Raw genomic sequence first — 27642 nt, 5'->3', positions numbered from 1 at the left:
CCTCCATCTTTTTTTTTTTTTAATTGGAATAGAAATAAGCTAGCACTCACAGAGGTCAATACTTCTAATAAATTCAATGAGCTCTGGTTAAAAGTTCCAAAGGCTCACACTTTCCAGACAGAGCTCATATTCTGTCTGGAACAGCTTCCGGATCAGGCATGTTTTAATAAGTACATCTATGATTAAGCTGAATTGTGGAATCAGAGCTGGAAAGCCCCCAACAGTTTTTTCACTTCATTCAGAAAGGGAAACAAAGAAAGACAGGGACCAAATCCTCCTAGAATTTCCTGAGGCCCAGTCCTATTTTAAAAGAAGGGATCCAGCACTGCTAAAATAAATGATCAGTTTTCTGTCTTCAGCCACAGGGCAGTGTGATATACTGCTACAGGGGTTTGAATGGTCATGGGGACTCCAGCAGCACATATGGCCCTCTGAGGTGCTGTACTGGTGTCTGTGTCCAGGTTTTGGCAGCAGGGGTGGCATCTGTAACAAGGATATCCCAACTCACTATGGAAACAGGCTATATGCCTCCACAGCCCCTACTTGCCAAAGCATTCATGGTATCATTTCTGTCAGAGAAGATGGAAAGAAAAAGCTTTTCTCCATTAAAAATGCCTTCCCCTTCATCCTGGCATGTGGAATATCAAACACAGCGAACAGCTCTTCTGGAAGATGCTTATGTTTTCCCCATGGTACAGGGTATATGAAACTGTTTTCTTCTCCTCTTCTCCAGAGTCCATCCCAGGCAAGTAAGAGAGGATATAAGTATTTCCAGTGCCATACTACAGTCAGGACACTGTGCACTCTCCTAGCATCCAAGAGGCTCAAGAGAAAGCTGAACAAATTCATGGGCTATAACTTTTCCCAGAGTTACACAAAGGCAGCTGTACACAAAGGCAGCTTCTGGCTGAGGAAGTACCTGAGCTTGGGAGAACCTGAGTACCTGAGAATGGGAAAACATCTGCAGGAAGTACTACTAGGTGCTCACCATACTTATACCCTGGCTGGAGATAGTATCCTGAGCTGGATGGCCTTGTAAAGCTTTTCTTCAGTTCTTATATATCACCGTTGTTGAACAAAATCTAATTTTGTTCCAAATTTTTTCGAAGCTAGATAAAAATCATAAGAAAGCTGTCTTCCACAAACCACATCCTTTGTAACAGCCTTTCTCTCTTCTAGCGATCAGTTGCATGACTATTATGTCAATTTTCAGTTGTCTTATTCATGCAACTTGCTTTGAAAGGAGAATTAATAAAACAAGTCCAGTGGTCTCCTGGCAACTAATTTTTGCAAAGAAAACATGCCTTTCTAACACAGAGGTTTTGTGCAGATCAAATGCATTACTGAGTTTCTGAAAAACATTTGAGAAAAATATTACAGCAGAGGAGACACCTCTGGTAGTTACATGATAGCTTTCCTTTTGTTTTCCAGGTCAGGACTGAACAATTCAGGAGGAATAGCTTCAGACAGCATTTAATTTACCTTTTGGACTGCATAATAAAAATGTGACATCCAGAAACAATGGATAGAAACTGTGGTCTATCTAATTAAACAGTTGATTCTAAATGTCTTTCCAGTGTATCATTCTACTATGACATGGATCAAGATCAGAAAAGTTAGAATTTTTCTCATGTGACAAATGTAATTTTGTCAAAATGATATTTTTAGGTTTTTTATCTACTAATTGAACATACACAGTCATAACAAAATGTTCCAGAAGAAAGAATAAAGATGTTGTTATTACCAATTTTTTACAATTTTACCATTGTTCTTTTACTATTTCCTAGTTCTTTATAGCATTTAGTAATTCACTCCACAGTCCAGTGAGAAGATCCAGTGTCTTTATTAATTGCAGAATAATACAGCATACTGTGAAGGTTTTTGGGTTTCTGGAATCACTGAGATGACCATAACATTCTCAGACTTAAATAGTACGTTAGCACAGTAGTTCTAGTAATGTTATATAATATTATTTTTCTTTCTTTGTATGAACTTTATAACCACTCCAAAGATACCTGGAAAAGGCAAGGTGCTACGAAAATTACCTTATCTCTGTTAAGATGCTGTCTGCACTGGCACATTGAATCATAGTAGGTTCTGAACTTGAAAAGTTGCATTCATTGCCATAACACCAAGTTTAATTTTGTGATCAGTTTGGACAAGATGAATCTTGCTCCATCAGCTGTCCATGGTTAAAACAAATAGGAGTTAGTGTTACTCAACATAACTCTCACAAGCATAAGACAACATTAGAGGGAAGCTAGGCCTTCATCTGCCCTTTCTTCTTTGTGATACCACATCTGAACAAAGTGATGTATTTTTAAAAGATTCTCAAGACCATTTAGTTAGTGACTTAATAGCTTTATTATTTCTGTACATTTCTGGATGATTTACTCAAGAGAAAAAATTACAAGACACAGTTCAGCCTTTTTAAGATGTAGCATCATCATGACATACTCACTGAAGAGACTGTAGAGACACCAGTATTTTCAACATATAGTTTCCCATCAAATAAGTTATTTATCCTTCACAATTATTTCTGTCATGATATTCTTTCTTTGCCAATAGTAGTTAATCTGAAGGCAATTTTTAATGGTCTTTCTAATAGCCAGAGAGAGTAACAACCTCTACAACCTCACTTCAAAACCTTAACACAGATAGCTGTTAACAAATTATGGCAATAAAAAGTAGATTTATTATTGTTTCCAAGCATAGGGATCATTTTTATATGTAGCTTAATTATCTCTTTCTGCTATGATATTTTTTTAGGTTACACATATTATGAAGTAGAAAGGTTATAAAAAATCATAAATATCAGACTAGGAAAAGCCACAGCACCATTGAGTCAGTCCATGGTTATTCTGTCTGAGGAACCGACAGAGCCGGACCCTTGGGATCATCGAATCTGCTGTTTGTTGTGAGCTGCATGATCATATGGATTCCGTAAGTCAGGATCCACAGTAAAATTACAGATGTTACCAGGCCCATCCAGATTCCAGGAGTGAAGAAACCTGTACAGTCACTTGCATAGGAAAACTGGTTGTTTTCAATGTTGAAGCCTTGAATCTGAAAATGAAAGAAGCTAGATTAATGAGTGCAATTGAGCTTGGAGCGTAGTCCCTACTTTCAGGAAGTATGTGGCAAAAGCCTTTGCTTGTTAAGCCACTGCTTCGAACACAAATGAGAATGTGAATAGGAGTCATGAAATGTAACCTGAAAGACTTATTTACAATAAAAACAGAAAGCAGGTGATGATTTATGTCATTTGTGTTCAAAAAATGGATTGAAATTCTGGAAAACAATACACACTTCTTATCACATTGACAAGGAATCTCTGAATCTCTTACCAGGTATACTTGGTTAAGAAAGGCTTTGCCACTTCAGATTTAGTCAGAAACACTTAATTTTAGTATTTCAATCCTATTGGTTTTTTAGTTTTTGTTTTTTTTTTTTAGTCTGGATTGTGCTTATTGAACCTTTGAGGTGAAAGATTAAATTGTACATTCTTAAAAAGCTATGTCTACTTTTAAACAGGAGATTAAGAAAATGCAGGGTTATTTTATTGTTTTTCTGAAGCTTCATCATTTCTGTGGGGGTGCTAGATCACAGGTGGGAGGTAAAAATGTGACTCCGAGCAGCATTTCTACCTATAGAAAAGCTAAAAATACTTACATGTGGTTCTGTAAGTTCTGTGGTTCATGAATGTAAAAGTCTTTTGGAAACAGGCCCCTGTACTGCAGAAGTTTCAAATTTAGTGTTTGGTCTAGAATTATTTGGTCTGCCTTGGTTATACAAGTCTTTATTTACTGTTAATTTTAAAAATATTTTTGAATGGAGTTTTCTCATCATTTGACCCTTGAAAAAGCCTTCAAGTAAAATATGTTGTTTTCATGGCTCTTAAATGTACACTGAATATCTAATTTTTGAACTTAGAAATATTTTAGCCACAAACAATCCTAATATTCTTGATTTTTAATTTTTGGTAGTTTTTCTTGGGTACCAGGTGCTTCTAAACTACTGTGACACATAATACAGAAAAACAGTGCTTTTGGTAGCAGAGTCCTCTTTAACTTCATTGACAATTCTGAGAATCCTCAAAAGCCTGTGGTAGAACAGCCAACAAAAACCGAACCAAACCCAGAGAAGTTTTGGTGCTGTGAACAGCTTTGAGTGGTGACATCCTAGGCTATGAGAATGCCTAGACAGCATCCCACAGAGGTTCTTTAGATAGAAGTGAATGAGCTAGCTCCAGAACTTAAATGAAAGGCTGCATCAGTTCAGCCTTGCCTTGGAACAAGCTATGCAAGGCTTCCCTGTGCAGCTGCCATGTCCCTCTATTACTGTGATACTGTTTTCAGGACCCAGCACTGCAAAGTGCTGGGTACCAATTTGATTGGCATTGGATCCTAGTTTCTAATTCATTGCATAACACTGACATGAAAATCATGTTCCTCAGTTTCAGCAACAGGATTTTGTGCTGGCTGCAACCACTGAGCACATCCCACATGCTTTTTTCACCATGCAACAGAGTTTGGGGGTTTCTAAACCTCGTTCCAGAACAAACTCTGATATTGAGATCACATTTCACTACGTATCAGGGGAAAATATCTAGGAAAGTATAATCTAGTTCAGATAGAACTTGAAAATGTGCCCAGATTGGTGACTTTCTGTTTTCTCACATAGCAATAAAAATTAGAACAAGACTTTTCAGATTTTGTTCCATGCTTAGGATTTGGTCAGAGAAAAAGGACTTTCTCAAGAGAAACTGTGAGTTCTGTTGTCTGAACAGTGGAAGCAGCTGCTCCTTCAAATCAATAAGGAAGGTGGGAAACCTACTACTTCTGGTATTGATTAAGACCACAATGAAAGGATGCTTACTAAGGATGGAGTAAGGCCTCTAAGATTTAAGAAGGCATTAGTTTCAAAGCATATAGAAATTCAAGGAAAAGATAAGTGTAAGAGAACACTTGTATTTTCATTGTTCATGTACTTTTATATCCCAGTCATGCAAAAGTCTAATTCCAAAGAGTTGACTAGGCAAAGCAGAGTTGCATGAACTTCGGTATTTTCAGGCCTTTCCATAAAAAATAACATCAGAAGGAACCTTCATAACAATGGTGTGTAGTGGTACACTTTTTCTCAAAAAATTGTGAGAGTTGATACTGGAATTTGTGGAAATCTCAGCACCAATGATGTTCCTTTGAGATTTCCATTATTTAAGCAGAAATGTCAAGTCTGGAGTCAGATTATTGAGATTTGGTTTGTTATAAAAATCATAAATACAATTATATCAGTATTTGAATCTAGTTATCACAGGGTTAGCTCATGTTTGGCAAATAGACTACAGTTTCAAATTATTCCTATCTCTTTCATCAAAGAGATCCCTTAGTGCAATATTAAGATATAAATGTTGATATGCTTCTCCTAATTCAAGAACAAAGCTCAAAATAAAACAGATGTTATCATCTACATCTCACATATGTAGTCTGTACTACTGTACTAAATGCACAGAAAAGCTATGTCTCATTCAAAAAAAGCCACTTGCTTTCCTTCTTGGCCATGCAGGATCTAGTATTGCTCTTAAGTGAAGTCCATGGCAAACCTTCCATTAAATCTAATTGCACTGGGCTTTGTTTCTATCTGTAGGAGTACAGACAGTCTATGTCACTGGAAACAGCAACGACACTAAGCTGTACTTTCCTAGGTAAACGAAGTGCCAAGAAATCAAATATAAACAAAGTAAGCAGCATAAAGCCACCCACCTAAGAGGCCCCTGTTTCCAAGAGCAGCCCAGTTCATTAAACAGGCATAGGGACTTAGTCATTCTTTGTCTGATTAAGTACATTTGGTTTAGTTGGTTTTTCTTTTCTGTGGACAACTTCATAGTTTTGTTTTTCAAAGCTGTGCTTTCATGTTCTCCTTGTTCAGCAGCTGGTGTCTTTTTTTACCCTTACTAAAAAGCTCACATAGGGGAATAGCTCTTTTTTTATATTTTCCCTCAGGCTGAAATGAAAGTAAGTGCATTATGAATGTGTGTCATTCAGCATCTACAATAGCAAGTAATAGTTCTTGCAGTTATCTCTGAAATGGCAATGCATACTCACCTGCAACCTGGAAATGAAAACATCCCAATTTTTTGCCTCATTGTTGGCTGGAACCAGCCTTGCAGGATAGAGATCGCTTGTTCCCACCAGCTGACAATGAAATGAATACTCTGCAGGAGCAGAGATGACAGAAACATTAAATTTAGCAAACTTTTCTCCATCTTGTATGATCTCCACTGAATCTAAAGTGGACCATTGTCTAGCTGAACCTTCATAGAACTTGTTGGTCATTAAAAACCTAGAAAGATAACAGAAAAAAAAAGTCAAAAGGTTAGAAGGAAAAAGTTAATATCCATTTGATATAAAGTACTAGTGGCAGATAAAGGTTCACTATTGCTGGCTGCAAACATCACAGCTGATGATATGGCCGATCACGTCATTGGGATTGATTCTGTGAATGTATTTACTACATCTTAGAATTTCATCTCACAAGCACAGCTTTCCATAGGTGTGGCAAACAAGGAGCAAATGCAATTTCATTTTTTAAGGGCCTGTACCAGTGCTGTATTTCATAAGTTACCAACAGTTTATAATCAGTAGAGGAGAAGCTGAGAGACTGTCAGAAAGCCTACAGTGGCTCTGAATAAACATTTTATGGGATTTTTTTGAAAATTGCTTTCATGATAGGTACAGGCATGATAGCCATTCTATTTTATCATTGCAATTCTTTCTTGGCTCAAATGGCTAATGGTATTTTCCTTTGCAAAGGTCTGAGTTTGACATAGAAGACAGCGTTTTCTCTCACTGGAGGGTGGGGAGGGTCTTGTCAGCTCTAGTTTCACAATTTGTAGTAGGTTAGGCACAAATAAATATTCCTCATTTTGAAAACATCTGTGTATATGTGGTATTGCAACTGTTTCCAGTAGTTTATAATGATGGAATTTATATGTATGTTATTACCAATACTGTCTGAACACCTCTCAAATGTTCTGAAACAGAAATAATTGAGAACATCCAGAAGTACATCCTGATCCTTTACAGATCAGGACTATGTCCCAATCTTTACCACTTTTTATCCAGTTCTAGGCATTCAAGCTATCTCATAAGGAAATGATAAACCTTTCTTCTTATTGTATGTTGCTTAATACTGTATCCCTACTTGGTCTACACATGTATTCCCCTATACAGTTTGCCAGTGATTTGTTTTGACTATTGGTAAGCACAAAGGATTTAGAAAAGGAATCTTTTTAGCAATAAATGATACCTGTTACTAAATGAAATATTCTAATATGTCTATCTCCCATGGGTAACACTGTATATTGACTTTTAAATTTCAGGTAATACCCTAGATGCAATAATGATAGGTTTGAAAAAACAAGCATTCATCTATAAATGGGGCACAATGTAGGCTAGTTTATATTGTATAGGGCATCTGCATATATAGGGTATATGTGTATATAGAAAGAATATTCTCCATTGTAGAATGTTACTTGTTTGTTCAAATTAGTTACTTTACGTATCGTATCATCCACAAAACACAGAGTCTAAACAGAAATCTTGTCAGGTTGGGTTACTACAGTAATTGAACCCTTTCTTTCTTTTTTTTTTCTTTTTTTTTTTTTCTTTTATTAATAATCTGTGGCTTTTGATTGATGTAACTTCAAAAATCTCAAGAGTTTCCAAATGCTCAGAAGGGATCCTAGAACTCAAAGTGTCATTAAACAGAGAAAAGGATGTTTTTTCTTATGGCATTCCTTACTTTTTAAGTCTAAACAGGTCTATCCAGGCAACATTCAGCTGCAAGCATCAGTGAAAAAGAAAAAAAAAAATTAATCTAGTACACATTCACAAATATTTATGGACAAAATTCTATTGTTATAGAGTTGCAAAATTAAAACATGTATTAGACTTGATATTAATTGCTAGAAGAAAGGAAACTTTTTCTGATATACAGTACAACCTGAACAGAATTTCCACGGTGTCCCTGTAGCAATGCTACAGGCACTAGCTGAAAGCCAGTTATAAACACAGTTATATGTTTATGCTAACCACAGATGCTGGATGTGGTCTGTGCTTTTGCTGAGAGGATGAGAAAAGTGGTAAACAAGGCAATTGCTTGTAAACTTACCATATGAACAAACAAGCTTTATAAGGCCATGCATTCTCCAAGAGAACACTGTCTTCACATTGCATCAAAGACTAAGATGTTATGTTAACTTGTAGATTTATGAGAATTAACATTCTATTTCATAAACTAGTTGAACATGGTTGACTTACTAATACAGGCTTTTACAACTGGTAGTAAATAGCCTCCAACAAGCATGCACTGAATTGATAACTGATGTAACTATGACTCATTAAATAAAAAAAAAAAAAGATAATCAACGAACAAAAATCTATAGATTTGCTTCATTTAGTTTAATATTTTCTCAGATGAGCAGATAACAAATAGAAAGAGCACATTACAGCAAATGAATGACAAGAAAGGGAGAGAGAACAAAGGCTTTATCTTCAGAACTGAAAATACCTTGGCTTTTATAGGATGTTATGTTTGCATTAAACATTAGAGACAATTATGTATATTAGAGACATCATGTACTTTATGTACGGTGGCACAACATTTCCTGGTCGTGGGCCAGGCTCCCTTTGTGCCAGATAACTATATGAACTCTGCCACCACCTGTTACTGATCACACCTCATATGGCTAATCATTACAAGCAGAGATATTTCTGAAAAGGAAGATAGCTAGAATTACTACTGTTTTAAAGATTCGGAAAGAAACACAACTATTAGGTAAAAGACTTTAAAACGTGTGGTTTGCATCAATTCTATTCTTTACATGCTATAAACAAAAATAACAGTCAAGTATGCATCAATGTAATTGTGGAAAATACTAATGCTCTGCACTTCCATCCACTTCGACATTTTTTCTCAGAGAAAATGACAGATAAGTGATTGAACAGCTGGATATCAGTTTATGAGAGAGCTGAGATGATGCTTCTTCCAGCAAAAAACCTACAGCTCCCACTCCTGCTGCAGCAATAGTTTACTTTTCCAACACTATCATGACACTCTACAACCACTCCCTAACAGCTCATCTCTCAGTGGCAAGTGCAGGAGGATGAGTGGGACTGTAGTTCTTGCTAAAGAGAGGGAGAGGGAGGTGACAGCTGTTTGCACAGGATGAAGCAGCTATTGCAGCTGCTAGGAGGAAGTAGGATGTGACCAGCTGCTCAGTACATGGGGGTAGACTGGTGTTGGTAATGGGGGCAGGCTCTGGATCTGGCTCATGCTGATGAAGTTAGGACCTCTTTTATTGAAGAATAATGAGCTTACTGAACAAGATCCTCTCTGGAGTCACTTTCTGTCTTCAAGGGATGCTCTCCTACTCCTAAAAAAATGGCCTTTATAAGGCGAAAAAATGCAGTTGTGGCTCTAAGCTCTGTTCCTTTCCACCTCTTTGCCCTGCTTGTGTCCTGTTTATTAAGGCAGACCATAATCTTACTAAGGTATAATCTTGAACAACAAATGTAATCAAAGTTTACCAGAAGGGGAAAGCAGAGGTTGTACTGTATCTCTGTAGATTTTAGAAGCCCTTGACAGAGACATGCTAAACATGATACACAGGGTGAATAAAGTGTTACTTAATCATGAAAAAAAATCAATGGCTTGCTTTGGTTCTGTTGAGTATATCTTATTATTTGCATTATATAGCATACAATAGTGTATTATGGTAGCCAATAGAGGCCTAAAATGACACCATTGTCTCACAAATCAAGTGAAAATCCAACAGAAAGCAGCACAAATAACCAGGTGAGTCTTTAGTAGTATTTTTAATTTATAAAGGCTTCTGAGGTGCTATGGGTTGAGACCAGCCAGTAGTCAAGCACCCATATAGCTTTTCCCTTACTCCTCATCCTCAACTGGATGGTGGGAGGAGACTAGAAACAGCAAAACTGAGGAAATTTGTGGGTAAAGACAAGGACAGCTCAATAAGTTAAGGAAAGAGGGGGAAAAAAACCAATAAAGAAACAATCACATGCAGGTCAATGCACGATGAATGTCCAAGCAATGGCTACTCTGGAAACTACTCCAGAAGCTCCCCCCTACATTCTTTCTCTACTCCATTTTTTATTGCTAAGCACCTGTGTCATCCATAAAAAATTGTGTCCAAATCCCCTGAGGGCCTATTAAAAACCTGGATCACACATGACTGCATGGAATAAATCAAAATCTTCTGCAAAACACGCCAGCTATGCTAATATTACTTGCTGGGCATGACAACACTCAGGACTTCACCTGAGCTCTCTTTTCAAGTCCTCACCTATTGTGGAGCCTGAATTTTTTATTCCAGTTTCAAGGGCTGTTTTTGCATTTCGGCATTTAGATATAATATGTTCAAGTAGAAGCAAAGGTCAAGAGAAACTTTGTGAGTATTTCACCTTTACTAAAACAGGCTCAAAGAATATAAAAAACGTTCCTCAAAAAGAGAGAAAACATGAATCATTCAGCTTTTGTACTGATATTCTCATTTAATTACAGTAGGTCTGTTTGCAGAATTGCTTTAAATTTCTTCTCTTCAGATACACCTCAGATTCATGACCACATTAAAGTTTTTGTCCAATAATTAATTAAAATTGTACGTTTTTATAATGATGACTAAACATAAATCTGAATAACCCTCATTAAGTCCATATATGTGCACTAACATCACATTTGATCTTCTTACACCTGCTTCAGAAAACAAAATCTAAGATAAATGTTTTGACTGCCAAAAGATTCTGGTCTGTAGTACTATTGACTACTTTAAAGAAGACAACACCTTTAAGATCTAGCAGTTAACTAGTTTTGAAGCACAGGGTCATGCTCCATAGGATGCTTTATGAGTCATATTATTTTCTTGGAACTGTAATTTTACTAGAAAGCATGATATTATGCTAAGGATGTCACTCATTCATACAGAAAGAGATTTCAGTAGAGCAGCTAAGATCTGTACTAGAATGAGCAAAGATGTAGAATGAAAATACAGAGCACTGTTTTGGAGGGTCTGGCTCTATGAGAGTGGGACAGGAACAGCAACAAATAGACAGAAATGCACCAGGGCAGCATCAGAGAGGGTGATATTTTGAGACTTACAGTAAAAGGAAAAATACAACTTGTACAGAGACTTGGTTTTAGAACAGTATTTTTGGAATGAGATCCAAGGAAAATATTTACTTAATTCCCTGGGGTGTTTATGGAAATACATGTCCCTTTGATAATTTACAGTATTGAAACCAAGGCATGCTTGACACCATCACCAAGGACAGTTCTCAGGGATCCTATACACAGCTAACTACAACAGTCAAAAAAGTAAAAATACTATACTAACAGCAGTCTTATCTGTACACTATGTTCTTTCACAAGGCTGCAGATGCTTGAAGGACAGATGTTAAATAACAATGCATGTCTGCCATGGTCTCCGATAATGACTATAAGTGTCTCTACGCACTCCAAATACAACTTGAAACACATCACTGACTCTCCTCAACACAAGTTCTGGAGATTCTTTTACCTAAATGTACAATGTCCTTCTGTCTCAGTGTAAATAATGGTATTTATTCAATCTTATAATTTTAATGTCATGTGCCTCTTTGGCACTTTTACCAATACGTTGTTCAAAGTTTTGTTGTCTCCCTCATTATTACTTTATTTTCCTCTCTTTGGTTTCCTTGGAGTTCAATTTCCCTTATTCAAAATGTGAAAAGCGTTTTAGATGGCAAAAGTCATGTGTCTTGCTGCCCAAGCAAACATCCAGTTCATAATCTGATATACAGAAATTTAATTCAGTGCAAGTTCCCTGGCCAAATCCTTCCCAAATAATTTTAAGCAACTAACTGAGGTACCAAAATGAAAAGAGCAGGCCACATTATCTTTGCCAGAGCTTAAGAAAATAATCCTTTACTGCTGTTCCTGCTGCTGAGGAAAGAATTTCTTTACCAGCAGCTGAATGACAGCATGCAAACACTAGCAGATGCTTTCCTCATCCATAGAATCCACTAGTGAGAACAACATCTGTGAATTCTCAGAATGGCAGTGAATGAAGTTAAATCCAGCTGGCAGGCAGTCACAGCTAGTGTTCCCCAGGGCTCAGTGTTGGGGCAAGTTCTGCTTAATATCTTTATCAGTTATTTGGACAAGGGGATTGAGGGCACCCTTAGTAAGATTGCAGATGACACTAGGTTGGGTGGAGTGTTGATCTGCTGGAGGGTAGGAAGGCTCTGCAGAGGGATCTGGACAGGCTGGATCATTGGATCCACTGGATGAGTGGATCAGTATGAGGTTCAGTGAGGCCAAGTGACATGTCCAGCACTTGAGTCACAACAACCCCATGCAGAGCTACGGGGTGGGGACAGAGCACCTGGAAAGCTGCCCAGCGGAAAAGGACTTGGGGGTGCTGGTTGACAGTTGGCTGAACATGAGTCAGTAGAATGTCCAGGTGGCCAAGCAGGCCAAAGGCATCCTGGCTTGTATCAGAAATAGTGTGGCCAGCAGGACCAGGGCAGTGATTGTCCTCCTGTACTTGGCACTGATGAGTGCACGTCTCAAATCCGCTGTTCAGTTTTGGGCCCCTCACTACAAGAAAGACACTGAGGTGCTGGAGTGAGTCCAGAGAAGGGGAAAGAAGCTGGTGAAGGGGCTGGAGCACAAGTCTTTTAAGGAGGGGCTGAGGGAGCCAAGTTGTTTAGCCTGGAGAAAAGGAGGCTGAAGGGAGACATTATCGCTCTCTACAGTTACCTGACAGGAGGTTGTAGTGAGGTGGGAGTCAGTTTCTTTTCCCAAGTAAGCCGCAGGACAAGAGGAAATGGCCTCAAATTGCACCAGGGAGGTTTAGGTTGGATATCAGGAAAAATTTTTTCAGTGAACGGGTTGTCAAGCCTTGGAACAGGTTACCCAGGGAAGTGGCTGAGTCAACATCCCGGGACGTGTTTAAAATCTATGTAGATGTGGCACTTAGGGACATGGTTTAGTCGTGGACTTGGTAGCTCTGGGCTAAACATTGGACTCAATGATCCTAAAGGTATTTTTCAACCTAAACGATTCTATGGTTCTCCCTTTGATTTTTCTTCACAAGTCTTCCCATTCCCTTGCTTTTCTTCCCTGTTCTCATGGTAGCAGAAAAATTGTCTTGTGATCACCCATGGAGCAGAAAAATTAAGATTTTTTGCACCTTCATTAACCACAAGCTAGCACTAATAGAGTGCACTGGCAATCCACATTAGGACTAAATACAGCCCTGGCCATGCAAGTAGACTTCACTCTCTAGAATATTTTACAAATCACAGTTAGATTTATCTGAGACAGGATCATGGACTGATCCTATTAGTAAAACAGGATGCTGTATATACCAGTAACATACAGTATCGATTTTTACCTACAATATTTTTTCAGAACTTTATCTGAGCATATTAATATATTTTCTATATAAAGACTGCATTATTGTTCTCCTGCACCTTAACTCCTCAGAAGAGAAAACAATAAATTCAGAAACATTTTCATTTAACTCCTCCTCTTTTTTTGCTCCTAATTTACAAACAGGTGTTGCAAAGATCTATTTAAAAAAAATCATAAATTACCTTATCTCTAGGCTGCTGATTTCATTCACTGGCTTTGTGTATTTTAATGACAGTCTAAGAAAAAGAAACAGATTTTTAATGTTAGAGTAGTCAGCTTTAATTAGATCATTGTGACATTTCAATTGGAGGGAATATTCTAAATCAGTAGGCAATTACAAAAGTCATATAGCAAAGGTTCAGTACACAGAAAAATATGACTAAATATTTCTAGGGTTTCGTTTACCCAAATTTTCAAAGTAAAGGAAAACTGAGATTATGTTTCATTAATGTACTTCCAGCTGAATTACTAACTAGTAACTGGCAATACTTCCCTTCAAGGGAATGAAATTATGATTTCATTTATGCAAGTAGATTTCTGTGATTGTGAGATCAGGCACAGGGGAACCTGTTTGGACCAAATATAAACAAACAAGGAAGTAAGGAGCATAAGAGGGAAAAAATTTTAAAATATTAGGCTGCATCTGAGCAATTTTTGTGGTCTTGATTTAATTTTTTTCTTTTAAGAATATCCAAATTTTTTTTTAATTTTGAATGCTTTAGAAGAAGAAAATTAAACTAGCACTAATTTGACATTGCATTATTTCTGATTAGTTTTCAGAATCACATGTATTATGAAATTTCTTGTGCTACTCACGTTGTGTTGCTGTCTGAGCACTCAGAGGCAGAAATATCCACATTCTGTGTTACAAATGTTGCATTTGTCAAATCCACAAAAACTGAACTGTTGGCTTTGAGGCTGAAATTACTAGCATAAAAAAGGATGCATGTATAATTTCCAGTGGTCATATTCAGAGGAGGATATGATAAATCATCTTCTTCCTCAGTGGCCATTAATTGACGTCTCAATTCTGCCACCACATTGGTCCTTCTAGAAATCTGGAATAACAGCACATTAACAGTTCATCTCCTTTGTAATAGTTAATATCAACTGAACACTGATCTTCACCATTCTGTACCATGAGCACCCATTCTCCTTAAATCTTCAGTCAACCAGTGTTTGTTATTATCTGTCTATTTAACTGGCAGTGTGGAGGCTAATGAGGCAGTGTTAACCTAGGTTCCCATGGCCAGGTGTCCACATGTGAAAACAACCACCACTGAGACTAGGCAAATGAATGTAAAACCATGTTGGTAGTGTTGTCTTAAGATAGTAGTATGCATTAGTGCTAACAGGTAAAAGAATTAATTTTCCCCCAGAAAGATACACTAAAAGAAATGAATGGTTTTTTCTGCACTAAAATCACAAGAAAATTTCAGCTTACCAGTTCAGAGACCATCACCCCTTAACAACAGTAATAGTTTTTGCACTCCTTATTTTAACAGGCATGAAAGCAGACTACTTAACTACAGAATGATTTTTTTAGACTGTTCTGATGGTTTCTGGAAAAAGAAGACCTATGCTTATTTGGCTGATGTGGTGAACTCCTACAAGAGACACATTTGCTTTTAGGAGATTTCCGGGAATTCCTTTTAGTAGGTAATGTTCTAAAAAATGTGCCCAGAGCATCCCTGGTAAAACAGCCCCACTGATATCAACAGTTAAAACTAGCTGACCTTATTAGACAATAACTTTATCCTGTTCATGTCATACTCCTCACTTTTTACTCTGTTCATATCTGGGATATTTCACATATTTTTAAGTCCCATGTCAGCTTTACAACTTTGTATTCTACAAGTGGTCTCTACCCTTGTATAATTTTGGGGTACAAGAAATGAAAGGCATAACAGGAATTACTAGAACAATAATTACATAGAGCTATTGCCTGGAACTACTTTTAATGGGTTTAGAGACAGTCAAGGACCATTTTCCAAGTCTGGAACAGAGGGTATAATATCACTTTATAACCTGCCTGTGGAGAGGAGCCCCAAAAGATTTTGCCACCTTAACCGCTGCTCTGTAAATGCTATTGGTCATCTGTTATTTGTAACATGTCTTTGCAGATACCTCATTCTATGAATGAAACAGAATAGGCTACATTAAAACCCTTTGACTAAATGCCCCAGTGAAGACTGCAATCTTCCTCTCCCTTACATGCATACTTTATGAATTTCTTTTTAATTCAGAGTAGTCTCTTTTCAAATACATCAGAACATGCATTATTTTAAATTAATATAATTTTCTTTAAAAAAGAGGGTACAACAAAAGAAAATATTCAACTTTTGATATAAAACTTTTAATCTTTCCTTAGGCTTTCCTGAAATGTAATCATTTTATTTCAAACTGAGGGGAGAAGCTGAAGTCTAAATTATATCCTGTCTAACTATTGACTTCACTATGTGGGCCCCGTCTATCGCCTAAAGAGGGCTTAAAAAACACCTACTAGTAGCTGAAAATAATGCTACATGGATACTGTCATTGGGAGAACTTGGGAGATGAGGTTTAAGTACCTTAAAATAAAAAGAAAGCTATTAAAATACAGTCATAAGACTACGGCTTTATTTCTGTTGCTCTCCTGCCAGTACTTTGTCATGAGGTTCTCACACAGAGATTCCCTTCCAGCTCTGAAAAAGCATATGAACCAAAAGAGTGCTTGTCCAGGAAGAAGGCATTTCAGGGACAAAGAAATCCACTAGCTTTCCATTATTAAATCTGTTTTAATGAATTTGCCCATGCTGAAGAAGGGAGGCAACACAGCTTCCCAAAAACACTCCTAAAAAGGCTTTTGTTTCCTTCATATTTGTGAATGACAATATAGGCATCCATGGACTGTGCAGCCCAGAGAGTCTTTACTTGCACAGCTATAGGCAGGTAGGATCACTACACTATACAGGAGCCAAAAATTATCAGCTCTCTGAAGAAATGTCCCCCAAACACTCACTGGCCTGTATATTCACCCCTTTAGCCTGGAGATGCATTTCACATCTGTGGGTGAGGCAATTCTTACACTGAGTTATTGTACATCAAATTAGATTATTTAGGAACAATCCATAGTGGAAGTGTTGCTGATCATTAAACCATACTTAATTCTGTTGTTTAGTGTGCCCTACACCTTTACCTAACCTGAGCTGTGGGATATGTGAGTCACCATCTTGTTCTCTGGATTTATCAACCGCATTTTTTATCTCAGATGTGCAGTGAACAACCACAAGAACTGATTAAATAAGATACAGAAAAGAAAGGGTGTCATTTACATTTTCCTAAACCAGAACTGAATGCTGTAATTACTTAGCTGAACCTGCAGTAGAGGTAGCCTGAAAAAAATTCTTCCTTTTGACATGTTTTGTAAGCCTTCTAATTCAGATTAATCTCTCTAGGAAAGGAGAAAGGAAGCTGATCTGGCAACATCCTGATGCACAAACACACTAATATTTTTCAAAGCAAACAGACCTTACATCCAAAATTATTCACTTGTTTTGTTGCTGTTGCCACAGTTTTGTTGGCTGTTCCAACATAGAATGGCTAGAGACAAGAAAAAAAGATTTGTGGCCATTTCATGTAATTGAAATTACAATTGAAAACAAATATAAATCCAGTGGTTGTAAACATATAGGAGAAAAATACAAAATGCTGTGAAAATGAAACTTTCATTCACTGAAATGATGAATAGTAATGAACAGCAGAAACAAGCCACATTTCACATGAATTTTAACATAGGATTTAGTGCAGTATAAGAATGAGATATTGCTTAATAGCATTAATTTTCACAAATGAAGAAAAGAACCTGGAAATATTTCAGGAATGTATGTATAGGCCAAAGCTCAAAATACATTGTGAAAGAGGGGGCCAAAGAATCCTTTTGGGCCACTTGTGATGGTCTGAATCCTGAGGTGAAAGTTCCAGCAGGAGAGGGCAGGCACTGCAACTGCTACCACAGCACCTCAAATACCTGTTATCTGAACTGGATTTTGGGTTTAGCAGCTGGAACTGCATCTACATATCATGTACCAACTGCAATTCTATTGACAGGATACCAAATTGACTGCATGCCTGCATTTGCTGTTAAAGCAATTTTTCATAAATTGCTTTAACAGGGACCATTAAAATCTTTTTTTTTGCAAAGTATCCTTTAAAAAATGTCACTAGGAAGCTGCTAAGTGCTCAGTACAGGGGTACTGCAGAATAGGAGATCATGCTGCTTGCTGGGGTTTGGCTGTGCCACATCAGAAGCCACTCAGCATTCACATTCCAGCCAAATATCAGCACATTACAAATGCTTTTCCTGAAATTACCATTTCAGATTTCTTCCCACACAAATCAGACAGTTTTCCTCCATGTTTTCTAACTGATGTAGCATCATGGCCTCACTATGGGTAGCATCACCATGCCCTCTCCTAATATATCCATTTTTCTGAAGGATAGTGTACCACAAATCTGTGGTACAGGCAATGGCTGGTTGTATCTCACTGCTAAAGGTCAACAATTTGAAAATCAAACATTAGAATTTGGTATAACTGTAAACATTTCCTTTGCAGTGTCAAGTTTATAAAATCATGCACACAGCAAGTAGAAAGAATGTATTTGATTGCACTTATTTCATTCATCTGTCAGTGCAAGACTGTAGCATAACAGTGCTTTAAGCTGTCAAAATCTAGAACATTAAGCAAAGAGTTACCAATTATCTCTATTTTTGAAAGTTTGAACTGTTTACATTTTTATGATTTCTAATCTTTTGGGGGTTTTGGTTTTTAATTCTCTAGGCTGACTTGTGGCTGCTGCATTCTTGGAAGTGTTCAAGCTGAGGTTGGACAGGACTTAGAGCAACCTGGTCTAGTGGAAAGCGTCCCTGCTCCTGGCATGGGGGTTGAAACTGGATGATCTTTAGAGTCCCTTCCAGCCTTATTTCACATATTTGTACAGCAACTGTAAGCTTAACCAAGATATCAGAATAAATGTCAATAGCAGGACATTTTGACCAGAAGAATCCTTCACCTCTATTTTCCATCTTTATTAATATTTTGATAAAGCAGGAGAAAAAGAATACACAGAAATGAGGCACACCACATCAATAGCAATCATTTACTGACAATGATTAACATCATTTTAGCGCCTTGTAGGATATATGACCAACCTTACTATCTCACATTATTATCTGATGTCCTGTCAGATGTCACATGCCCTGTCCAAGCACACACGCTTCTACCAGAAAGCCAAATGGCTTGGGCACTGTGGCACTCAGCTTGTACCTGGTATTCTGCATCTCCCTGGGTTTTCACAAAAGCAAGGCTGGGACATGAATGTTAAAGTCAGAATGTACGCCTTATAGTAAATGATAATGATCTCACTGTAAAGTAAAATATTTTCTTATAATTGATAGAACTTTTATGACTTGTGGAGAGTACCCAAGCCATGACCAAATGCTTCAGGAACTTCTTTTGGAAGGGACAATAGAGCTGCAATACACTTTTTATGTTGCTCAGTTCAGTCATGGACTGCATAAACACAATCTACAGTGTCAGCTCACATGCTTAGGGGCCAGATGGGCTTCTTCACATGCCTGTCCTTTAGCAGCACTGGGCTATACAAAAGATCTCTTGACTGTGATTTACAGAAAATGTGACTACTCCATGACACCAACATTTTGCAGAGACAAGTGAGTTAGCAGTGACCATGAAAGCAACAGAATCCACTGCAGAGGAAGGTGGTGCGATGCAGCACTTGAGAAACCAATCTTCTTAAAAGGCCTTAAAATAAGGCAAGGAATTTTTGCATGTATGGCACAAAAACGCACATCCATAAACACCAGAGCAGTCCCAATTTTCTAAAGAAAATTACGTTTCCTGTTATTTTCTTGCTACAATTTTTAGTGGATTTTTATATGAAACTTCTTCATCTAACTTCAGAAAGAGCAGGAGTTAGTCTATAAAAATATCCTGAATTTAGAAAGTAAAACAGACTGTGTATAAGCTGGAGTAGCACTTAATTCTCCACCATAAATTTCATTTAGGACAAATAAACCAAACACAGTTATTCCAATGAAAACAACGTCTTGGTCATCTTCAAGAGTGTTAAAACTCATTTACACCTTTTTAGTAAATCTGATTTTGCAATGCAATATACAAAAGAGAAAAAAATGCATTAGGAGCTGCACTGTAAAACAGAATTAATTCTGAAAGGAATCTACCAGATGTATGATTCAAGTAATATTTACTGATGCCAATCTCCCCAGCTTTAGCATTAGATTTCTGGTGCTGTTTCAGGCAATTCTGCCACAGAGATTAAAGAAGCTACAGATTTTGCATAATTTTAGACTACCAGGGGAATACCCACTTCCAACTGGTTGTTTTCCCCACTTTCTTATGTCCATATGTGGAATTCAAGTTGCCATGGGAGATGTGAAAAAGGATGGAGGAGTGTCTGCTGCAATAAAAGGAAACAGATACTTAATGAGAGTTGGACAGAGGTTATATGGGGTCTGATGGGTTACCTAATTGAAAAATGCAGATAGGAGCCAAAATGTGTTACTCACAGTGCTGGGAGAGTTGCCAGCACTGCTTGTCCCAGATGTAGGCTAGTCACAGCAAATTAAAAATCTGAAGATCCCTAAAATTCTCCCTTCCTCTACTTCATATTCTGATCCTGCAGCACTTTGGAGGACTAATCTGCAGAACTGGGGAGCCTGTCTCCCTTTTTTCCTAACTTGAAGAGAGATGTGTGGACAAGAAAATAACATTGCATATTACCTTCAAATTTTTATTGATAATCCAAGGAATTTACTTTTACATCTTTTACTTTAAAAAATTACACTTAATTCCTCCAATCCCTTGGGTCTGTCCATAATAAATTAGCTGCATATTTTTCAGATTCTCCCTGTAAAAATACTGTGTCCAGTGTGACACCACCTTTCTTTGCTTTCTGCATCTCTGTGTGTGACAACTCTTTTGGAGAAAACAGAGAAAGACAGACCTTGCACTGCAGCAACTTGCCAGAGGAGTCTAGCTCTCTCTTCTGAGTTTTACTGAATCAAAAGGTAAAGACCAATAAATCTGGAAAGATGGATTTTTTTCACAGAAAATCTATAAAGAGGTGCTTCTACTCTGCTTTCTTGCACTCAATCTCCACTTAATTTTTCTGACAGTAGTATATGTAAGATAGAAGGTATCCATATAAGTAAAATCCACACCAGAAAGTCTAGACAAAGATAATCTTAGACATAATATCCATGCTTTTTTGAAGGATATTACCATGCTTTCATTTCTCTTGATAAGCCTTTTCATTTCTTCCAAGTTTGTCTCAAAATAGATGTGTTTCCACCAACCTAGGGGAAAAGTCTATTTAAAACTTCCAGTTAACGGCTCTCAACCAATATCAGCGATCTCAGTTTTGTAATTCCCTACATCTCCTACCAGTCTCTAGCCCAACAACCAAACCAAGACCAAAGCATGCAACCTTTGCCAGCAGTTAGGTGGAACTGTCACCTCTGTGGCTGCCAGCTACTGATCCTTGTCACGATGCTTTGATATGAGACTTTGGTAAATTGAAATTTATATGGTGAGGCATTTTAGAAAACAAATACCAACTTTATTCCTGCATTTCTGTGGGATTGGTTTAGCAACTTGATGCCCATTGCTGTTCCTACACCATAGCCAAGCTTCTACACCACGTAATGGCAAGCCTGGTTGGGAATTTGGCTCAACCATAATCAGTTGCTCCTGATGGAATTCAGATCCTGAGAAAAACTGTGGATCAGGACCAAGGAATATTGTTACAGTCATAATTTGATTTCCTACAAAGGGAAGGAAGACAAGAAGTACTGCAGGTAGATATTTAGGGCAAGGCTGCTCTGACCACATGCAGAAGCTTCCTAGCTGCGCAGCCACACATCTCTCAGCTCCTGGCTTTTCAGCCCTAGAGATGTCTTTGGAGGATACACATACACTGTGATTCTCTGGGTAGGTGTGATCATTTCCCATTTCTAACCCTTTGCTTCCCCAAAGTGCCCAAAATGGTAACATATGTCTGCCTCTGAAAAAGATCATGCTTATGGGCTTTGGTGACTGGAGATGGCACTGAAGACACAAGTGACTCTGCTCACCAGTAACAATGAATGGTGAAAAGATTCAGAGGTCCCCCAGGCAATTTGCAGATGCTTAATCACAAGGATCTTGAGAATCCAGCTGGTTTCACTTAAAGTAGGGAAGACTGCACCAAGCTTGAGCTGTCACCTACCCAATTTCCAGCTGACAGTCACTTTTCGTTATAGGTTTCCTGATTGCCAGCAAAACAATGATTTATGTGCAGCAGGCTTTTTTTTTTTTTTTGTATGATGTGTATTTGATGTGTATTTTCATTTCCAAAGGTGGGAATTCTACAACAACCTAACAGGTGAGCATGAGGAGGAAAGTCCGTGAGATTCTTTAGAATTTCTGTGAGATTCTAAGCTTTGCTTAGTCTGTCAGTTGCCTCTTCCAGCTCTTGGCCTTTAGTTAAATAAGTTACATATTACTTTTCACAGTCCTGTCCCAGAGAAATGCTATGTCAATATCCCAAACTTCCACTGCCAAGACATGAGAACAGCTAAACTGTGTGAGAACAAAGGTCCACCTAGCTCACAGCCAGTGCTCCTGATTGTAACTGGCAGCTAAAATAAGGGTAAATACAAAGAATACTTGTCCTGGGATGCCCTCTGATTTCTGTAATCTCTGGGTTAGAAGCCTTCAGAGCTGAAGGTTGCATTCAAATGAACACATGTATTAGGATCTTCTTTCCATCCATCCTTCCTATTTTTCTTCCATTAGTTTATCTAGTCACTGAAAGCTACGCGCTTTTGTCATCCAAAAATAGTTTACTTTGTTTCTTTAAAGGAACTTGGTGCCCCTGAATTCCTGTGTTATGATCTGTGAGTGATGACAGTCATGAGTACTGTCCAGAGACAGTGAGTAATTATTTCATGTTCAGCCCATCCATGTTATTGGTGGTTTTATTTATTATTTCCCTCTTGAATGGTCACTTTTCCTGCCTAAAATATTGTAATCTCATAGCTTTATTGTAACCTTTGGACATGGGAGTCCAGAACCACATGCACTGTTCCACTGGCAGACTTGAACTCACCAAGGGCTTAGTGAATTAATTGACGATTGCTGCTTTGCCCTCCTCCTTTCCAGCTGATGGGTAATGCTCTGCTTGCTATTCATCCAACTGCTGACTGCTGGGGTGTTCCAAGAGATCTACCCACATTTGCACTGTGATGCCTCTTCTGAGAAATAGCAGCCACTCACTACAGTGTAATATGCATATTTAAGGCTTTCCTTATGTGTTACTTTTTTTTTAAACGGGATTGCATCTGTATTTTCATCACCCAGTAATGCAGTGCTGTGAGTGGTTTCTACAACTTGTCAGTACATCAGCAAACTCTGGTACCTTTGTATTTCATCCCCCTTTCAATACTAATGACTCTGTTGAACAGCACAGGCATCAGCATCAATCCTCATAGAATCCCACTGGCAAATACTCCCCACTGTGAACATTAATCCTTTATTTTTACTCTTTGTTTCCTACCTTTAATGTTTTTTACTTCTTCTCCAAAATAATTCTACTTTTTTATCTTTTTTACTCTAGCAACACAATTACTTTTACCTGTACATTTTATGCCTCTCAGAGAACACTGAATCCATACTGTATTTTCTTTATATATCCACATATTTATGACTTCAGTTTCAATTAATTTTGTCAGTATGGAAGGTAGGTTTTCCGGTTGCATTTCTCCAGAGATATGGAGCCTCTTTCCAAACGCCATGTCACACTTGAAAATTCCTCATCCTCTGAGATGAAGGCCAAACTATTTTATAATTTTCATATATATTATACAAATTATAATTTAAAAGTTGTACATTAGAAATCACGATGACAGTTTGGCAGTTTCCTATTTTAGTTTAAACTTAGGTGAAAAATATACAACCTTGATGATACGACACTATTAATTTTATTAATTTATTCTGAAATCTCTTCTATTGCCACCTCAGTAGCAGAAAAAGCTCTTGATGCTCAATGATTTTTGAAAAAAGTCTCTGAACTGAGAACTTGTCTATGTTCTACTATAGCACAGGTCATTTGGCTTTGCATTGTAACTCATTTTTCTGAGTTCCTCTTTTTTATTAGATCCAGTACTCTCTGAAAGAATTCCTGTCTAATGTGTTTTTATGAATAGTTTTTATGTCTTGTGCACATCATTCCTCTGAATCTCTTTAGGCCTGTCATATAATACAGTACTAAATTTGCAAGAATTTATATTCCTTTTAATTTTCCTTATGCATACAGGAGTGTGCTTTTTGAAGCATAGCTTTATTACTTCTATCTCACTCTGCTAATTATGGCACGGTTTGGTATATTTCCATGTGAGGAGAAGGGTGAGGGGAAAAATGCTTTTTTACATATATTTTGACCTTTTAATATGTTGTGTTAAAACTGTTTGTATTCCAGATAGAAACAGTGTCAGTCAACATAATTAGTAGAGACTACTGGACAATTCATCAAATCACAGATAGATGGATTATTTAGATCTTTAGGTTAAAGTCATATCACTTGGATGCTGTGTTTAGCCTTTGTCTTCAAAGACTGTTCTCAGAATAGGACTCTAGAATTCTCAGAATATTTATCTTTGTCTCCTTGAATCCTAACTTCTTTTAAGATACAACAGCAGTCCTTTACAGATCTATTCTCTCACTCTAATATTTTTTTAACCTTGGAATTTTCCTTCCTGAAAGTTTTTAGCATGCCTACCAACATTTCATGTCAATATACTTGTTTACAGTTACTCACTCCATATATTCTATCCTATTTTAGCCTTATACTTTAATTTTATTCTAAATTATTAGTTTATGACCTCTGTTCATATATGAGTATATATATATGTATCTTTTAGAGTATTCATTGAAATTTTTATACCTGCATTTTGCAAATTCCTTTTTTTTTCTTAGGAGACAATTCATCCTCACCTGTGTCCTTCTCCACCATCCCTCCTCCACTTCAGTTTTCCCAGTCCTTAGTTTTAAATGCAAAATAAACACAACTTGCTAATTTGATCTATATGGAACATTTGTACAGGCTTCATCTATGCCTTAAAAAGTTAACAGCAGAAAATAACAAAATTGTTCTGATCAGATAAGAATAATATCTTACTTCCATGCTACCCTTCATTTAGCAGTGAAGTAAATAAGCGTATATATATATATAAACATAATGTAAAATGTAAGCTAAAGTTGTAAAAATGTTTAAAGCAAGTGAATCTTAACTCACCTTAGTGCAAAGTCTAGAGTTATAAGTTTTCAGTTAAAAGTTTTCAGTTATTTCTCTGAATTCCCCACTAACACATGGCATGAATCATACAGAATTGCTAACAAGCATGTCTCACATCTGTGTCATTCAATTTCAAAGCTAATTTTGCTAAATGTTTTCCTCTTTCTTTTTTCCCCCCCTAACATGACAACTAACTGGCTACAACCAGCCTTAAATGATTCTTTCGTAATTATTTAAAAGTACTCTACCTGTATTAGAAAAATATACTCAAAACTGAGTTCTACCTGTATAAGAAAAGAATGCTCAAAACTGAGTTAGATAGGAAATAATCAAGTGTACATTCTTCATCTACAAGTCAAAGCTTATTTTTAATTATAATGGCATTCTGTAAGTGGGGAGAGGAGAGGACTAAAGGATGAGGAAATCCTCTGGTTTTTTCTTTTAGGTTGGAAACACTGATGCTTTATTATACTATGTTAAACAATAATTGCTCAAATGTAAAAATACAAGACAAAATGAATAAGGCAATTCCTGTATTCAAGGATGAATGAGGATATTAAACCTTCACCCCTGCAACTCCTGTAAACGGCATTATAAGCATTTTTCTAATGCTTCATTCATGGGAAAGCTCATTTTATGTAGTGTTTAAGTATAGTAAATGGTCAGAAGCATTCCATTAACCAGAAGCTGTGAAGTCAATGGGGTGGCTGTTGCAGCATTTAGTCTCCTCAGAGTGGTAAAAGGAATAGTCAAAAAAACAGAGAGGAGCTGAATGTAAGTGGAAGATGAAGCAGAGCAAAATGTGATGCATTTTAAAAAATATGTTAGGTAGAAGGTAGAAACAAAGAAAATGTAAGCACAAGCACTTGCCAAAGAACATAAAAACTTTTCATACTCTTCAGCCGGGGTGCACATCAATAGCACCTCAGGATACTATGAAGAGATGTTTTTTAAGAGTCAAAAGCAACCACTTGTGCTGCAGATTCCAATGTTACTTTTGGCTGAATAAAGTTTCTATAACTCATATTGCTTGGATCTGAGTGGAATCAAAGACTTAACACACAGAAACACCAACTAGAGCAGAAAGCTTGTAAAATGAAGCAGTCCAAAGCTGATGGTAGCTGAAGCTCTCTGAAAATGTGGAGGCAGCAGAGAAGGTTCGCAGTGCATTTCACAGTGCATCTGTAACAAGCGAAATCAACAAAATGAATATCAGCTGGGACATAGCCAAAAATCTCCTTTTAGCAATTTGTAGTCCCTTAGCATTCAATCTAACTGGAAAAAGATGACAACTATAAAACTCTCTTGCAGCTTCAGAAGAAAACTAGTAAAAATGTTACATGGACACCATGAGAATCTGAAGGATGGGAAACATGATGAGATTTATGATTTGAAGCATTAACTTTAAATCACTGCAGCCTTTTTAACCTCTCCAATTACAACAGCAGAGTAAAATTATGCATTACAACCACAAGCAAAAAAGCATAACTAGCAGCAAGCACAAGTAGAAGGGTGACCTTGATCAAAGACCCCAAGAACACAGAAATTTATATATTCACGAGAACTACTGATGCAAGAGTGGAACAAGGACTGCAGAGGTGTTTGGCTCTCCAGAAGAAAAATTAGCAATCAAATGAATTTCGAAGGAAAGAAAGGTCTTGGCAGGAGACTCCTCAATTCTTGGGACAAGTTTCTGTTTTTTAATGGAAAAAAATATGAGAAATGTTGAGTGAGAGTTGTCTGACTAAACATATATCAAGATCTGACCTAAGCATGAGGACTGCCTTTATGGTTGTCAGAGACAAAGGAAATTATCATTCTGCAGCAGTCCCCTACAAAACAGTCAGAAGGATTATACCCTAGAAAGTCCTTGATTGTAAAGAGAACCTTGGTAGATAACTTCAGATGTAGACCTCTACACTTCACTTGCTCAGAATTAGATGTTAAAAGTCATTCTCTCAGTGTCACCCCAACTCAACCACACCTAGAAGGCAAAGCATTTCAGAACAAGACTTAGCACTTGCTTTGTTGGAGGAAGGCGGTTCTTTTATGAGATGATGGGAGGAATCATGAACTGCTTAGTGAAACCATTTCAAGCAGGTCACAAAGTAGTTTCTCTTTCAGAGTCTTAATTCTACCTTCCAGCTTCAAATCATAGAATCACAGAATAGCTTGTGTTGAAAGACACCTTAAAGATCATGTAGTTCCAAGCCCCTACCGTGGGTAGGGACACCTTCCACTAGACCAGGTTTCTCAGAGCCCCATCCAACCTGGCCTTGAACACTTCCAGGGATGGGGCATCCATAACTTCTCTGGGCAATCTCTTAAAGTGCCTTACTACCCCCACAGTAAAGAATTTCTTCCTAATATCTAATCTAAACATACTCTCTTTCAGTTTAAAACTATTCTCCTTTGTCCTATCACTACATGCCCTTGTAAAAAGTCCCTCTCCAGATTTCTTTTAGGCTCCCTTCAGGTACTGAAAGGCTGCAATTATTTCACCCTGAAGCTTTCCCTTCTCCAGGCTGAACAATCCCAATTCACTCAGCCTTTCCTCATAGAAGAGGTGCTCTAGCCCTCCAATCATGCTGAAATTGGAACAGAACAAGAGCCAACCTGAACAAATCTCCATCATGCACTGCGGTAATGAACTGATAATTATGATAGCCCACAGTCATCTCTGTCTGCACTGACTAAACCAAGCAGCTCTTTCTCATCAAATCAGAAAAGAGGCTCAATCATAGGGGAGTTTTGCTTCCTGTCTCATTAATTCACTTTCTGTGAAGCCAATAATATCAGTCTGGAACC

The 27642-nt window shown here is 37.5% G+C and overlaps 1 protein-coding gene across 1 annotated transcript in view; it reads right to left on the bottom strand.

Moving 5' to 3' along the window:
- Positions 1–1824: 1824 nt before the first annotated feature.
- The window catches only part of ATP6AP1 (ATPase H+ transporting accessory protein 1), a 43875-nt gene continuing 18057 nt past the window's right edge, over positions 1825–27642 (bottom strand). The window contains exons 7-10 of the mRNA XM_032687212.1: positions 14296–14537; positions 13662–13715; positions 6105–6342; positions 1825–3066 (exon numbers count right to left, since the gene is read on the bottom strand). Coding sequence (XP_032543103.1) covers positions 2857–3066; positions 6105–6342; positions 13662–13715; positions 14296–14537 — 744 coding nt within the window. The 3' untranslated portion in view covers positions 1825–2856. The remainder of the gene's footprint in view (positions 3067–6104; positions 6343–13661; positions 13716–14295; positions 14538–27642) is intronic.

Source organism: Chiroxiphia lanceolata, chromosome 5, assembly GCF_009829145.1.
Source record: "Chiroxiphia lanceolata isolate bChiLan1 chromosome 5, bChiLan1.pri, whole genome shotgun sequence".
NCBI classification, from domain to species: Eukaryota; Metazoa; Chordata; class Aves; order Passeriformes; family Pipridae; genus Chiroxiphia; species Chiroxiphia lanceolata.
The sequence above is the reverse complement of the archived record's forward strand: the minus strand, read 5'-3'. Positions and strand labels throughout refer to the sequence as shown.